This window comes from Chanos chanos, chromosome 7 (genome assembly GCF_902362185.1).
Source record: "Chanos chanos chromosome 7, fChaCha1.1, whole genome shotgun sequence".
Lineage (NCBI taxonomy): Eukaryota > Metazoa > Chordata > Actinopteri > Gonorynchiformes > Chanidae > Chanos > Chanos chanos.
In genome coordinates, this window is record NC_044501.1 from 12,394,464 (window position 1) to 12,410,140 (window position 15,677).

At 39.6% G+C, this 15,677-nt stretch overlaps 1 protein-coding gene and 1 pseudogene across 2 annotated transcripts; one reads left to right on the top strand and one right to left on the bottom strand.

Moving 5' to 3' along the window:
- Positions 1-213: 213 nt before the first annotated feature.
- Positions 214-6,180, bottom strand: spryd7a (SPRY domain containing 7a). 2 transcript variants are annotated; one of them, XM_030779929.1, is made up of 5 exons: positions 5,953-6,180; positions 5,487-5,603; positions 5,222-5,388; positions 1,902-2,004; positions 214-1,592 (listed from the first exon to the last, which is right to left on the bottom strand). In XM_030779929.1, exons 1-5 carry the CDS (start codon positions 6,056-6,058, stop codon positions 1,495-1,497), a joined length of 591 nt encoding a protein of 196 aa, XP_030635789.1. In that variant the 5' UTR covers positions 6,059-6,180; the 3' UTR covers positions 214-1,494. The 2 variants fall into 2 exon arrangements, with proteins under 2 accessions (XP_030635789.1, XP_030635790.1); XM_030779930.1 differs by lacking the exon at positions 5,487-5,603.
- Positions 6,181-7,731: 1,551 nt separating this feature from the next.
- Positions 7,732-11,233, top strand: LOC115815996 (potassium channel regulatory protein-like; annotated as a pseudogene).
- The last annotated feature ends 4,444 nt before the right edge of the window (positions 11,234-15,677 follow it).

The window sequence follows — 15,677 nt, forward strand, 5'->3', positions numbered from 1 at the left end:
GTGTTCTTGTGAAAGACGTGATTTAGCAGGATGCCCGTGAAATTGCTGCCAGCAGAGCAAGTATTTCTCAGACCACCTTTGTACGATTTAAAGACTTCTCAAGGCCAGTCCAAACAGGACTCTGTGAATACAAACCCAACATCAGTGAATCTGTCCATAGCGGAAAGAGAGGAACAAACATACCTCTGAAGCACGATAAAAGAAATTCCAATGCCTAGAGCAACACTTTTATTACTGTGAGAACACCCAACACAACTGTACTTATTTGATCAATGCATACAAAACAGTGCTGAGATCATCATACAATACAACATGTAATTTAATGGGTAGAGGGCAGTGGTTCAATTCATACACAATATTTCATTCTGATTAAATCTCCAGAAAGCAAAATATAGTAGCAGTTTCAGTTTTCTTCTGTAATCTGAAAAAAATCAAGTCAGCCAAATAAAGTCAGTCAACCCCCCCCCCCCCCAGTAGTGAGATATGACATTAAGAATAATGCTCCCATTTGAAAAATATACATTCATTGACAAGGTAAACATAAAAAGACTGCTGATAAAATTATAACAAGATCACTGTGATAAAATATGCAATTTGGAGAAAAACTGATTACAGAAACACAGCAGGAGAGAGGCACATTATGCATCAAGCCACTTACAAGGGCTCTATCTGAAACATAAAATCTGACTGGATTCTGTGATTTACTTTTGGTCTTAAAGATGTAATATCTCAGGTCTTAGAGCAATGTTTGTTTATTTATTTATTTATTCATTTATTTATTACCTCGGTAAAGCATCTCAAACTTTGTCAGACCTTTGTAATTTCAGGTTTAGAAATGACAAATTTGTAATTTCAGAGTCAATCAGTAGAACCATGCTTTCTGATTGATCCAGTAAAAAAAAAAAAAAGAATCGACATCAGAACATTAGAACATTAACGAGCAATATTTTTGATACAATGTTATATCCATTGAAAGACCTGAGACAGCATGACTGTTCACTGCCAATCTTAAGCAACAGGCTAATCATTAGGGGACATTGGGAGAGACTCTAAATGTATTGGCTTTGACTTCACAGAGGTTGGGCAACCTGCCACTGTAGAAATAACAGGCGCTATGGTCCAGTCTGGAGTTTTGGTAAAGTCACTTTGGATGAGAGTAACTTCTAAAGGAATACATATAAACGTATACCTTGACTACAGTACACATATACCAAAGTCTTTGTAGAGACAACATCTACATATAATAATTTAAGCAAAATATTTATTTATTTAAAGGAAACGGCACCATTTCCTCTTAAATCACACCTTTCTGAAAACAATAGTTTGCCTTAGAGTCCTTTAAATGAACAAAGCCACGACCACAGAGGTGAGAGTATCACAGCACTTCAGAACTGGGCACCAGTCTGGCACCATCTCCTGATGTGGGGGGGGGGGGGGGGGAGAAGAGACAGCTTTGCAAACAGAAAACTTGATGCACTTGAGGATCAACAGCGCTCAGAAGATCTGCTGCTCAAAAAGAATCTTCTGGAAACCTTGTGGTGAAGTGTGATAAAAATCACTAAACTGACAATCCAATATTGCACTATCGTCCACTGTGGAGAGAAACAGATGAGTGAACAATGAGTAAACAGCAGACTAAGTCCATAAACACATGTTTAAAATGTGCAGATTTTTGTTAACGCACACCAAATGCAGCAGGTTTCCCTGAGAGAATATAAGAGTAACTGACTGGATCATAAAAAATGAAAAAAGATTTAATATAAACACATGTACGTCGTTTGAACTTCCCTCACTTATCATATCGACAAACCCCAAACACTGTCAGCTTGGCATAAACCAATGAGGATAAAGCCTCGTTTGTAAGAGCACACATTTGTTTTATGACACAGCAAGTTTCTCACCGTATACTACAGGATAAACAGTTCCTCGAATCCCAGAAGCCGGACAATTCATATTCTTCCCATTCAGGTACAAATTCAGCTCCACGTGATCATAAGTCACACCCTGGACACACAAAGGGAAAAACAAGTAGAAACATATTACATGACTATGCAGGAAACATCTGTTCAAATGTACGTATGTAGATGAGGTTATAGAGGTTGTTGATATTTTGACAACTGCCCTCTTTAATTAAATCGATTAAAAAATATATGCTTCGTCACTAGAGCAAAATTTGCTTAAAGAGTTGCCAAAAGGGTTTTATATCCTCTCTTAAAAGACCAGGAGTAAAATATGCCATTTCATTATGCCACCTGCAAGAATGAATGTGAGCAGCATCAAAACAGTCACACACCGAAACCCGATGTGAAAATCTAACGATGGCAAATCTTTCATTTGAAAGTTAAATGATCGTTTATTTGGGAATGAAGTCTGAATGGAGGCAACAATAATAGTGACAGAGTACGTAGAAATGTTCAGTCCATTTTAAGACACTGTGGGTGAAGAGCGTTTTGAGTGGAGGGAAATGTGTTTGAGGTACTGACAAATATGGAGGTGAAGGCTATGCCGAGCCCACGTGTCAAAACAGATACAAGGTAAAATGACTGCATTTCATCCTCTTGGTTTTTTTTTTTTTTTCCTCCTACGAAATTAATAACCTCTAAACCCATACCACTGGTCTTTCCACGTCAAAGCAGGCTATGATTCTTCTTAATCTTTTCACATTAAGATATTTTTAACACTTTAATGGGAAAGGTACACACATCACTAGATGCAAGACTGTGTGGTTTTGTTACAGCTGTTAGCAATAAGTAACAACCTCACCAGACAACTGGGACAATTGTCATTACTGATGTTGACATGTTTTATCTAAAGGGATTAAAACTATTTTAGCCAGATAGTCTCTGTAATGATTGCTTCTATGCGTCATGGAAGATGTCTGATTCATTTTGTGTGTGTGTGTGTGTGTGTGTGTTCTTTGAGATTTGTTGGAATGGTGGAATAATCCTTCTTTAAAGCATTAGTGTGCTATTCTCCTGAACTGGGGTACTTTTGGCTTTGTCCTAATTCTGTGTTCCAGTTCATTCTGGAGATACTCTATGCAGCCAAGTTTGGGGCTCTGTTTTAGCCACAATATTGTCTAAGTAATACTCCACAGATCAAGTCTTTTAAGAGTAATTCTCCACTGATCAACTCTTTTCAGTCCTTCCTTGGTAACGTGTTTTTTGTTGTTGTTGTTGTTGTGACGGAAGAAGCGGTGATCGGTAACCTAAAATTGCCGAAATGCTGTCCACACAGAAAGTCAGCGTAGGACACAACATTCTTAAATCCACACGGGGTGATGAGTGAACTTTGTCCAGACTCCAAAAGACACCTTCGACCAGGCTTGGCGGGGGATGTAAAGGCGTAAAGGTAAACGTAAAGGCCGTTGGTTACCTGGCCAGCGGTTACCTAAAAGCCGTAGTCATTTTACGGCTATGTGATGAATATCGATTCCATCTGCGCATTTATTTTTTCATGTTGTACAGGTTATTTTCGTTTCATTTTATCCTATATAGTTGTGTACGAGGGAGGGAACATTGATGGCCTAACTGATGTGCTTTGGAATAGACTAGAGGACAAAGTATAGGTGTTTATAGTAAATAGGCTAATTGCATATTAGATACTGTCAGTGAATCTAAGTCGTTCGCAATGTTAGAGCAATCACATGTGATATAGCTCGGAACCATAAAAGGTCGAAACAAGCAGGCTAATATAATTTTACAATTCCTTAACGGGAAAAAGTTAAGTAAGGACACCCAGGAATATGTTGCGGCTCATTCCTTACTAAAATAACTTTTTCCTTTCTTTGTGGCCATGATATTGCCTGGTAGCTTTTACCGTCATATCTGCAAAGTTTGTTTACGTTTGGTTTTTATGACGTAGCAGAGGCGTTCACCGGCCCCAGGGCCGTGTAGATTGGCTCTGACCGTCTGCATAGTTTGATTGACGTCCGTCACAGCCTCTTGATGAACGCCTTCTCAGCTCTCTTCTCATCCAGTGGATGAAACCCAGACTTTTATAAAGAGCTTGGCTATGTTGCATTATGAGCAGGTTGCTGCTTTTGACGTAGCGCTATTAAATAGAGTACAAACTATGGCGCAACGGCATAAGCTCCTCGCGTGCCGGGCGGGTAAAATAACGTATCAATGTGTTCTTATTTCTGACAATTAAAATCCAAATGACCAATGAAAATGCGGGACATTATCGCAGTATGCGGGATGCGCGACAAAGGATCAAAATGCGAAGCAGCACAACGCAAAGCGGGACCCCTGGCCACTCTACCTCAATACAGCATCTCTGTATTAGTTTAATAGAAAGAGAAGCGTCTGTATTTTTGACGGTATTGAAAACTCATACCTTCGGCATTTCTATATACCCCGGAATGCCGCAAATACCTTGATACCGCCCAATGCTACCCTCGACCATAATAGTGACACTTCCTAGGTATCGTTGTCGACACAGAAACAAGCAGAAACACTCAAACAAGCCGTCCCCACAGCAAAACACCTCTGTCAGACTGGAGATGCTTTTGGCTTAACTGTGGTAGCATTAGGCTGACTTCAGTTGATCTGAGGTTTGGTTCTGGTGCACTGTAACATAGCTCAAACAATCTGTACGTTTATTTTTGTTTTGTAGCAGGATATTAACCCAGCCCTCCAGCTCATGAGATTGCAGGTCCTCTATTATGAAGATTCAAGAAACGTATCTGTCAAAGTGTCAATGAAATATTTGTGATCTATCTGTGGCCGCCTCCGTCACCGACACGATTCTCAGGACTCTGAGGTAACATGAGGTCACAGGCCTGGTCGAGACATGTTAGCTCCTGCTGGCTGTCATTTAACATCTACCTGGCAATCTGCCTTTAAGTGCTGACCTTAAATGTTTATCCTACTTGTTGTGAAAGTACACGAGTACAAACAAGCAACAATCCAGCCGTCTTTGCCCACTGTGGCACTATTAGCTCCATTTGTGTTCATCATTCATTACGGAAACTCCGTTTATCACCTTTACATTTACAAAAGACATGCTATGCATTCTTTGAGTGGCAAAAACTAGTCACTTTCAGTTTAGCAATGTACAGTATCGACCTGTTAGGCTGCAGACAATAACAAAGAGATTAGCCAAACCACCAACTGCGTATTTTCAATAACAAAAGTGCTTATTAAGATATGTCGCAGTTAATGAGTAATTACCATTTCCAACAAACGATAACCAGACAACCGTTGCCTTGGTAACTCACCACTACATCCCCCTCCTGTGGCAGGCTGTTAGCTGGGAGACGATTCTTCTCTTCGTTATTGTGATACACAGACCCATCATGTCTCAGGACCAAACTGTGGTTGTCCCTTCCCATAGGAACCTGGTTCAGGTTGGCTTTCTGAGTGGCCACTCCTATTCCCCATATGCCTGGGGGCGGCAAACATAGAATAATAACCGTAGCATGTCGCCAGTATCCAGCGTGAGAGAATAAAGTGATAAAGGATTGTGCTCGTAAAGCCACTTACCGGTAGACTGAATTTTGATCTCAAAGTAGCTCTTGTTCTGGTGCAGGGGAGCGTTGGCAAGGCAACCACCCGTGCCACATATTCTCCTCCCGCTCTTTACGATGACAACGTCAGTGCCTGGAATGTCATACAGTTTCAAAGCACAACGTAACCTTTACGTCTAGAAGTCAATTATGTCCAATTATTATTATGTGGTTCTAATGTCAGGCTGTTATTACTATGGCTGTCCTAAGAGTTCACCTAAAAGTCCTTAGCCTTATCCGACCTTATCAGACAGACGGTGATGACGACTATATTTTTCTCCAAACATAACATCTACTAACAAGTAGGCCAAACTTGTTTACCGGCACAAAAAGCAATCACGGTCGCCTACAGTGAGGCTGCTGAATCACTGACTAACTTCCCTTTCTCAGATTTTTGCTCCACGTAACCAGGTATGTATGATATCTGAGGTCGCATCGCTCACCCATGTGATGTGTGTCTAATTGGACCGTTGGCATTTCCTTGAGGGTTACGTGTCCAGGGCTGCCGTCCCCACAACATCCAAAACAACACGAAAACAACGACGCCATGGTGACCACTCGTCGTAAGACGAAAACCTCGAATCCAAAAATGATACGTTTTTTACAACAGACTACAAAATTACCATCGTGTTTGTGCCATTTCTACGGAGGTCACTTCCTACCCTGTATGCCCCACATCACGACTGTACAATCCGGAAGTGATGTAGTTACATGGAAAAAGATCATGGACATTTGAAGGAAAGTCAACAGCGACCTCTAGTGACTTACTATAGACCAGTACTACAGTAACTTATGCTGTTACATTTATCAGGTGTTCACAGCAGCGATGACAAGCACAGAGGAAATTAGCAGGATGTTATTACACCACATTGGCTTCAAATCTTTACGGAACATCAGTTATATATTAAGTGCGCGGTTTTAAACCGTTTCGAAAGCAGATATTTAAACATGTAATTAAAAAGGATGTGCAGGTGTCGGTGTGAGTTGTCAGCATACAGACAACACTACCGACTGTTACAGTAATATATATTCATCAGTACTTTAATAACCAATGCTATAAGAAAGAGAGGAGGGATGAGGGGAGAGCACAAAGTTGAATAGAAGATCAAAATCTGGGTGACTGGAGAGTCTTTGCCAACTGGTTGCCACTTTGCAAAATTGTAATGTTTTGCATGGCAACAACCCCTCCTCTTTGAGTATTAGGGAAGCACTACATCTTACACACTCTTACGAAAAACGAATGTTGCAACGATTGTTGAAAACTTTCTCCGTTTTCTCTTACATTTACAGATGTTTGGATATTTTAAGAAAAACGTGAGCGGGTTTGTGTGGACTGTCCGTGGGTATTAAGAATTTTATCCCTGACAAAATAAGCTTCAAGTGACTCAGTATGCGAAATCTGCACAGCAACAAGCGCCATGATGCGTTTTGCCCAGCGCCCCAGTCGCTGGTGCGCGCTGTTTCTAGTCCAATAGTAGAGCGCGTCCTATGCAGTGGGCTACTCTTCAGACTTCAATAGCTTCATGAGCCTTTTGGTAATATGATCAATTTGAGTGATCATTACGTCAGAATTGCAACCTGGAATTTAACGTAAATGGACGGGCAAATGGATCAAAGGAGGTAGTAGTACCATTAAATATTCTTTGGTTATGCATCCTACTGTCGACCTTGTGTTTCCTATAATAAAAGTCAGCTTACTGTATACTGATTAAAATTATTCTATTTGGAAATCAGAATGTTGTTTGTACGAAGCCAAAGTGTTTATTTGCGGATGTGATTAACCAGCGTAAAACATAAGATGACTTAAAGACATCAACTGTTTGGTTTTCTGGCTTGATTGCAATTCACTTTGGAAATAAAACTGTAAAATGAGACATGCTGTACTCTGGGACCGGTTTAAAAAAGACAAAAATGGTACTTTTAAAGATAAATCAAGCATTCCTGATCCAGCGGTGTGATCTTAACCCCATTTTCCACATCATGAAACAGGGGTACATCCAAATTTTTAACCTTACCATGGGGTCCCGCTTTCCTCCGAAAAAACGCCCTGCCACCTTTACCTCAGTGCGCTTCTTATAGATAGCGCGACAGCCTTTACCAGTGGATATGTGACGGTAGCGATGGATGAAAAGTATTTATGCACTCAGAAATGCACCAGTTTGGCGAGAAGTTAGTTAATGTGCATATGTACTGTCCAATATGCCATAAAGCTGTTTACAGAGATGGCTTTTATCGAGACCAAAGTCTTGGGAAACGTGTTAGCTGCTCTCAGAAGAGTGGCAGCAAATCTGGAAGATGTGAAACCTGGGAAATCTTGGAGCAGTGGCATGCTTTTATACGTATATTCATTTTTTGAATGAATGACTTTATGAGATTGATCTGTTACATCTGTTCACATAAGTTTCGACATGATTCGAATAGTCTTGTTCAAATGTGAACAATCGGCTTATTCTAATGAATTGCAGTAGCTTATATTTTAGTTGAGCAGCTAAATGAGTATAAATTGAGGACGGGGGTTTGTAGTGCGCCTAAGCTGAATCCTGAATCATCATAGTTACAGGGAGAGATTCTCTATCTGACACTGTGGATCAGATAGCTCGTGCCCCCACCCCCACCCGCACACAACTAATGCATGTTATTGTTGATTCCACCTGTTGAGAACAAGTCAAAGTAACATGGACAAGGACATAACTGAACTTTGAAATTCACTCATTGCATCACTTAGTCTGAAATTGTTTTAAAGTGCATTAGAAGTTAAAAGTTTTAATTTAGTTTCCAGATTTTGCCATCGGTCTGAAGGCTTGATTACAGGTTAGAGGATGAACACTTCATTGCAATTCAGAAATACTAACACTCTTCATTAGTTCATTTGGGGCATAATGTTACTGTTCTGAAAATAAAAAAAATGGCATGACCTCTACAAATAGTCTAAACCCCGAAATTTGCGCTGACTTTGCTAATAAGAATGTACAAGGTTGTGGGCTATTTATTTCTCTGTACTGGCAGCGCAGGGGAAAATAAATTTGTGTATATGGAAAAAATACGTCAACACAGAAAGGAAACCCACAATTTACCCTTTCACACTCGTGACACTAAACATTATTTTTGTGGCCTAACTTTATTTTTTCAGCCATTGTTCGCAAACTTATTTACAGCTCGATTGGTGGTGAAGCATGGTTTGAAATGACATTTAAATCACAAAAAGTTCTAATCACATAAAACCACTGTCGAACCCGACAATGAAAGAACACAAGAGGCATGAAAAATTAGACCGTAAGTCATGTTATTATATTTGAATAGATCACAGCTAATTCAACAGTTTTAGGACTGAGACTTAACAAACACACCGTGATGTTATTTGACCCGTCAATCTGACCTTTGACACGCACACACCACGTCTATAGAAACGAGAAAAGTTTGTTTAAATGGCCTAAAAGGGGATATGAGATTCGGCAACTGATCTTTGCCCAGAAGCGCTTTTTGCGCGAGGTGACAGGCAAATTAGGGTCGAGTAGAAATTTAAATGGGTGTCATTTATGGTAGTTTAACCTTTTCATCCAAGTCTTTACACAGATTAACTACACAGCTCCGGTCCATCGGGTACAGAGCATTGCAATTGTAACAAAACAATTTAACATTTTAAATTATAGTACCAAGTGAAAAATGGTAACCTCCCATTACTTTTGTTTTGTTTACGTCCGTGTTGCTTAGATATTGAATAAACGATACTCACACTTACCAAGTGCAGATCGCCATAGGTCTTGAGGACAGTATTGTGAGGGATAGGGCGATCAAAATTTAATTACACTCAACGTAGGAGGGCAGATATTTCAACACCAAAGCGTCAACTTAAAGAAAACATCCATATTCAAGACTGGCAAGAATGTCGAATGGTAAAGAGCTACATTTTAATGTCACCAGTGGACACCTTTTCGTAGTTAAGGACTGGGACCTTTTAAGCACGGAGTATCCAAGGAGCGGTCAAATCACACTACCCAGTGGACTTTTAAACCGAAGCACTGTTGTGTGAGGCTGCATTCTATAACCTTCATGATCTTGCTAACTTTTCTGAGGAGAGGTTGACACCCGAAAACTTAGGTTCTGGAGTTGCGCGTCGCCGTCCGAGACACATCCAGGTTCTTTACAATACCGTGGTCTCATAACAAGACTTCCGAAGCTTTGCCCGCGAGAATATCTATATTCGTGGAAGTCCATGTCGGCCAAACCGCAAGTCTACAAGTAGAGAGACCTTCGCATCATGACCTGGTTTTTCAGTGTCGTGTTGATGTCCTCACCAAGAAATGTTCGACTGCAAGGTGAGGTGATGACAGAGGAGGTTATATGGTGATCACCGAAAATTTCTGTATTTCAGTGAAAAGCACTAAAGCAGTGGAGTGGCAGAAAAGATTAATTTAAAAAGGGTTTCACCCTACAGTGTGAGAACCAATGCAACAGTGTAAAAAATGTCAGGAAGCCCTCGATATACATACAGTTTTTAAAAATTTAATTCACATAATCAAATCTCATATAATCAGTTAAAATTGTTTATTTCCATATGATTCCCATCAAACACAAAAACAAAGCACTGCCTTTCACTTAGACACATGAATAGTTTTTGTTGCTATTGTTGTTGATGTTTCTTTTTTCGTTTTCAGATTTGTCATCATTACACCAGACGACCGAAAACTTTTTAACTGCACCAGTGTTCTCGAGCTGCTGGTTGACACAGTTCTGAAGCAGGGATTCCGTCTCATCAGCAAAAGGACAGTTTCGGCTGATTACAAAATCGAGTGTTACTTGATTGAGAGGCGACAGACTTCAGATTCTTGTTTAGGACGAGCCTTTAGGCTAGACAACATTTCTGACCCTACGCAACAACTGAGAAAAAAGAAAACAGTGTGTGATATTATCAATAATTATATAGCCTATCATTTTTTTATGGCATGAAAAGGGTTTAAGAGATGTCTCTCGGGAACCTGAAACAATTTGAAGTTTCCCAGAAGATGGCGGCGATGTGTTATCTGGAAGACGTTACATTTTATTTAAATAAAATAAGAAAATACAGACGAAACGACTCTGTTGTCATCTCGTGAAGCCATGGTACCCTTATGTGGGGGATATGGGACTCGAAGCGGGATTTAATTTGCTCTTTGTGTAGCCTTTGATTTCTGTAACCATTTTAGATTTTATATGTGACACGACAATTTGGGGGTTTATGATTTACACTTCTTTGACTATTTATTCTGTCCCTTAATTGCAAACAGCACTTGAAGTTGCTGTGAAGGTTGTCGAGACAAGTGTAAACCGTGAGGCTGCAAACAATGAATAAGACCGACAGAGTTTTATGTCGCTAAAGTTTAACTTTATTTGTTTAAAAGGTAGGCCTTTCATCAAAATATTTTGAAAAGTAAATACAAAATGTCAGTTTAAGCTTCAGTACATTACATAAAAATGTAACCTGGGGAAAACTATCAGCAGATTTTATTACAGTTTCAGCATTGATGCTTATTGCTCATTTTCCTCAATAAATGCAGTAGCTAACATTTAAGTATAACCAACATTATATTCATATCGCTGCACACTGATCCTTGCGTTCTCCCAACTGTTCTAACCTCAGTAAGTACCTGCATCTTCACCAAAGATACCTTTGTAGTCGGGGAAGACGAGAGACGACCAGTAATCTCCCCCAAGAGGACCCAAAACACCGCGGACGGGATCGGCTAGCCTTGGTTCAGCAGCACGATCAATACTGGAGGCTTGGACAGTGGTTTAACTCCAATATTTACGTGCTGCTACAGCAAGGAAGCCAGTCACGAAGTTTGAAGGCCTAACAGACACACACAGACCACTATTTTACATAGTCCCCCTCCCTCCTTTTTCCTCTTTCCAGCGGAACCTGTCTGTCCTGAGGTTACTGCCGCAGCACAGTACGGCCTGCACCCCCGTATAACTCACAAACCATTCTGTGCTGCTACAGCACCGCCAGGCCACACACACGCGCGCGCACGCACACACCCGCGGCAGACGGGTTGCCAAGGTTGATGTTCCCACCTGAAAACACACACAGGACAATAAGCGTCTGATCGTTAAGAGAAAAAAATGCTTGTGTTAAATAAACAATCACATGCTGTCAATGACGATTCAAAACACCGAACAATACATAACCCATTTACAATATTTTTTTTCGAGGATGGAAAGTGATCCTGCTTAAAATTTGAGGAAATAACTTTTGTTTCATCATCGATATGGTAAATTTCTTCCTTTGTATACAGTTGGGTACAATACGAAAACGTCACAAAGACTCCAAATCTTTTTAACTAATAACAGGGACTAATGGCATCACGGTTTCCATTTCAGTACGGTACGCAGAGAATTTAATAAGTCAAACAAATCTTTGCGTTTCCTCTACCTTCAAAACTATTTTAGGATCTGTTTACACATATAGGTGGATGATGTAAAAGTATCGTATATTATTAACAGTAGCACAAAAGACATCATTCAGACACAGACACCGTGTAAAAAAAACTTTAGCACAGCTCCAAGAGCTAGCATGAAAGACACCTTAGCCAACTGTTCTGGACGATCACAGATGAGTTGTAATGAATTCACAAGAGAGAAAAAAACCTGTGTCTGCTAATGACCAAACTGACACTGACAGGTAAGAGCAAAGCTGTGAGTTGGGTGCAACTTCTCCACTGTGTCCAAGCTCTTTTCAAACAAAGCATCTGTAACAGGTTTATTCTCACCAACCACAAATATACTGTATTTGTATAGTACATCAAAAGCAATTAATATGAATGTATAAGTGTGTATTCTCTCTCTCTCTCACACACACACACACACACACACACGAGTGAGATGCAATCATGGAACTGTACAGTGCATTTTCAACTTATCCTGTCTAAATAACAAAGTTGCCTGAGGGAACCCAAACTGTTGTCTCAGTATTATGTGCACTACAATTAATTATTAATTAACACACTTTTCAAGAGCAATATGTTCAGCGAGGGAGAACTGTATTTTTTTTTTTGCCTTATATTATGTAATACAGCCAGGTGACAGCAAAGCTGTTTCAACAGTGAGACAACTCTGTGTCTGGCTACACCTGCTGAAAACGGACACCATGCCCTGTAGGAATGAGCTGTTCTCTCAAAACAGTCAACAAAATGGACTAATGCTTACACCCAAAATGATCTGCACAAAAAATAAACAATCTGATTTGCTGACACCTCGCAGCAGAACAAGAACTGAAAAAGAGTCACACTCATTACACAGTACCTTTCTTTCCTTCTTTGCCTTTTTCCATTTAAAAATATAGCAATTGTAGAAAATACTTGATATACTTTTCTCATGACCTCGACCCTTTGAAACCATTTTAAATTGATCATTTTATATTTATCAATCAGATATAGACAATAAAAACTTCATGACAATATCTGATTATTCCTCCTATGGAACTTTTTTTTTTATGTATTGCCCTAAGCTTTAACACTGGACTTTATTCTGTCCATTCAGATTATTAAAAGAGATTTTAGTGCAGACATAGAAACGGGACCAAAAGTAGCATCTAACATTGTCATTCACAGTCTAATTCCTCAGACGTCAAGTTCGCAAGACCTTACAAAACAAAATTAAATAAACAATAAGCAATCAAGCAAGCAAACGTTTGTTCTCTTACCTTTGTATAGGTTAGGAAATTTTCCAGAACCTTGGGTGTTATAATTGTGACACTCCTGTATATATTTCTGGAATGAAAGAAGGAAAAAAAAAACAAGAAAGGATTACTAGCAGGAATTTGGTTTTAAGTAAAGTTAGATTACAGACTATGAACTGTCTTCACCCCATAATAGATATCAGCATGTTATAACCCCAATCAGAGATAGCTAATATGACTGTGTAGAAGTGATACATCGAGAGTGTCTCTCTCTCTCTCTCTACACGCGCGCGCGCACACTCACTCACTCACTCACTCACACACACACACACACACACACACACACACACACACACACACACACACACACAAAGGCCTAAATTAAGCTGTATGAAGCAGTGGTTAGCTTTCTGGTGTTTTATTGACACCTTAAAATTTTGTCTTTCCAAATCAGCAGTGAATTTAACACTCATAACAGCAAACAAACCATACATCCCATATACAAAAAAAAAAAAAAAAGACTGGCATGGATATTGCTATGGTTCTTTATAAAGTCCACTGCACATTTCAGTTTCTCACACACACACACTCACTATCTCTCTTTCACACACACACACACACACACACACACACACACACACACACACACACACTCTCTCTCTCTCTCACACACACACACACACACACACACACACACACACATACATACTCTCTCTCTCTCTCTCCCTCTCCACTCTCTCTCTCTCTTCTTGCGGGTGTAGTGTTGTATTCATCATGGCCTCTCATGTCCACAAGGCAGTGAATCAGACTGCACTCACATCACAGCCACGCCAGGACACACAGCTATGTTAGCACACACCCATCAGCATCAGGCCCTCCCTACACATCACTACCAATCGTTAGCATGCAGCCCCCAAAAACACACTCACCATTTTCAGTCCAAAATATAGATATCTATTTTTTTTTTTAAGTTGTCTAACAAATATGAAATCTTGTGCTGATTTTTTATTTAAGAGTTAAAACTGTTGCAGCCCTGTGAACATGCTCTACTTTACTGTATTCTTTGAACAGCTCAGACAAAAATCTTTATTGTGGTGGTCCCGAACCTGAAACACTACTCATTTAGTCAGATAAGACGGATAAAATTGGCAAGCTTTGGGGTTAAAAACAAGACAAGGTTAGCAGATTTTTTTTAATCAGCTTATCAACTCGGGTTCTCATAATGACAAATGACTCAGCCATGACAATATTTCGGACAGAAATTCATAAGAAATATAAAATTATGATTTAAAATAGCAGTTATATATTGGTATCACTGTTTGCTTATTCATATTGAAAATAGTATTACTTTTGTAATTTTATATGTTGGCCTGCCTAAAAGAAAAAAAGACAATTCACTTCCTTCTGCAAAAAGAAAGTTACTTCAATAATTTCACTTTTTTTCTGTTGTACTGACATACAACAGAAAAAAATAGGTGTGTATCTATGTGTGTGTGCGTAAGAGAGAGAAAATGCGTCCGTTTGTGTTGTGATTAGCTGTATTTCTCATCACAAATGACAAAGCGAGAGCTAATATGCAAACAAAACAATCCTCAATCATTTTTCAACGTCCTACACATACTGACCAATCCTCAAGACAACATTAAACTCCAAATACGTAAACAAATAAAAAGGGAAGCACAAAGCAAAAATGTCTTTTGACTTTGCTTCGTACTGAAGGCCTTAGCAGTGTGAGAAAACAGCAGGCTCTAGAAGAGGAAGTGGGACCAGAATGCTCTTACCACATTCAAGACAGGACAGACCTAACAGAACGAGCCATACCAACAAGACTTTATGTACCGGCAATGTGTCCTGGTCCTGGTAATGTCAGAGAACACCTCCAGTGCTGCGTGTTCCTCTTAACAGACAGCCCGTAATTGACAGAGACTTTCATTTCTGTGTTTCACAATGTGTGTGTGTGTGTATGTGTGTGTCCCCCCACCCCCCTTTTTTTTACCTCCTACAGTACTGTCGGCCTGTGTATCTTCCTCAAAAATACACTAACTGATTTTAAACGAGACTTGTTCTAAAAATCTGTCTTATGCTAAGAGGGAAACATTGGTGAGGTTTTGCTAGTGACATAACTTTTGATTCTGGCTAAGTGGCCTCCACAAGTTTTCATCACGAGACATCTTGTAATGTTTAATAATATGCAAACCAGTTTTTACTCTTCAGTAAACCAGTCAAATAACTTTATTGCTGAGTCATGGTGTTTCTAGTGTGATATTGAAACTGTGGAGTGAAAATAACTGACAGTATTAGAACTATCAGGCCTTGGGGTAGCTATGGTGACATGTTAGCTGCAATAAGACTGTTTAAATAATATGTAAATCGGACAACAGGCCTCTGAACACAAGAGCAGAGCTGTTTCTGTGTCTCTATTTACTAAGAGTGGTTTCCTTATACAGGAAGATTAAAACGTGATTATTTTCCACTCTTTTGAAGTCAATATGGAACTTACTCAGCTACACACTG

What these genes read in the sequence shown, in the direction of transcription:
- spryd7a (XM_030779929.1), bottom strand. Translation starts at nt 6,058, where the DNA reads ATGGCGTCGTTGTTTTCGTGTTGTTTTGGATGTTGTGGGGACGGCAGC. An exon ending in GATCAAAATTCAGTCTACCG is followed by an intron (nt 5,389 to 5,486) that starts GTAAGTGGCTTT and finishes TGCCGCCCCCAG; the next exon opens with GCATATGGGGAATAGGAGTG. An exon ending in CACAGGAGGGGGATGTAGTG is followed by an intron (nt 2,005 to 5,221) that starts GTGAGTTACCAA and finishes TTGTGTGTCCAG; the next exon opens with GGTGTGACTTATGATCACGT.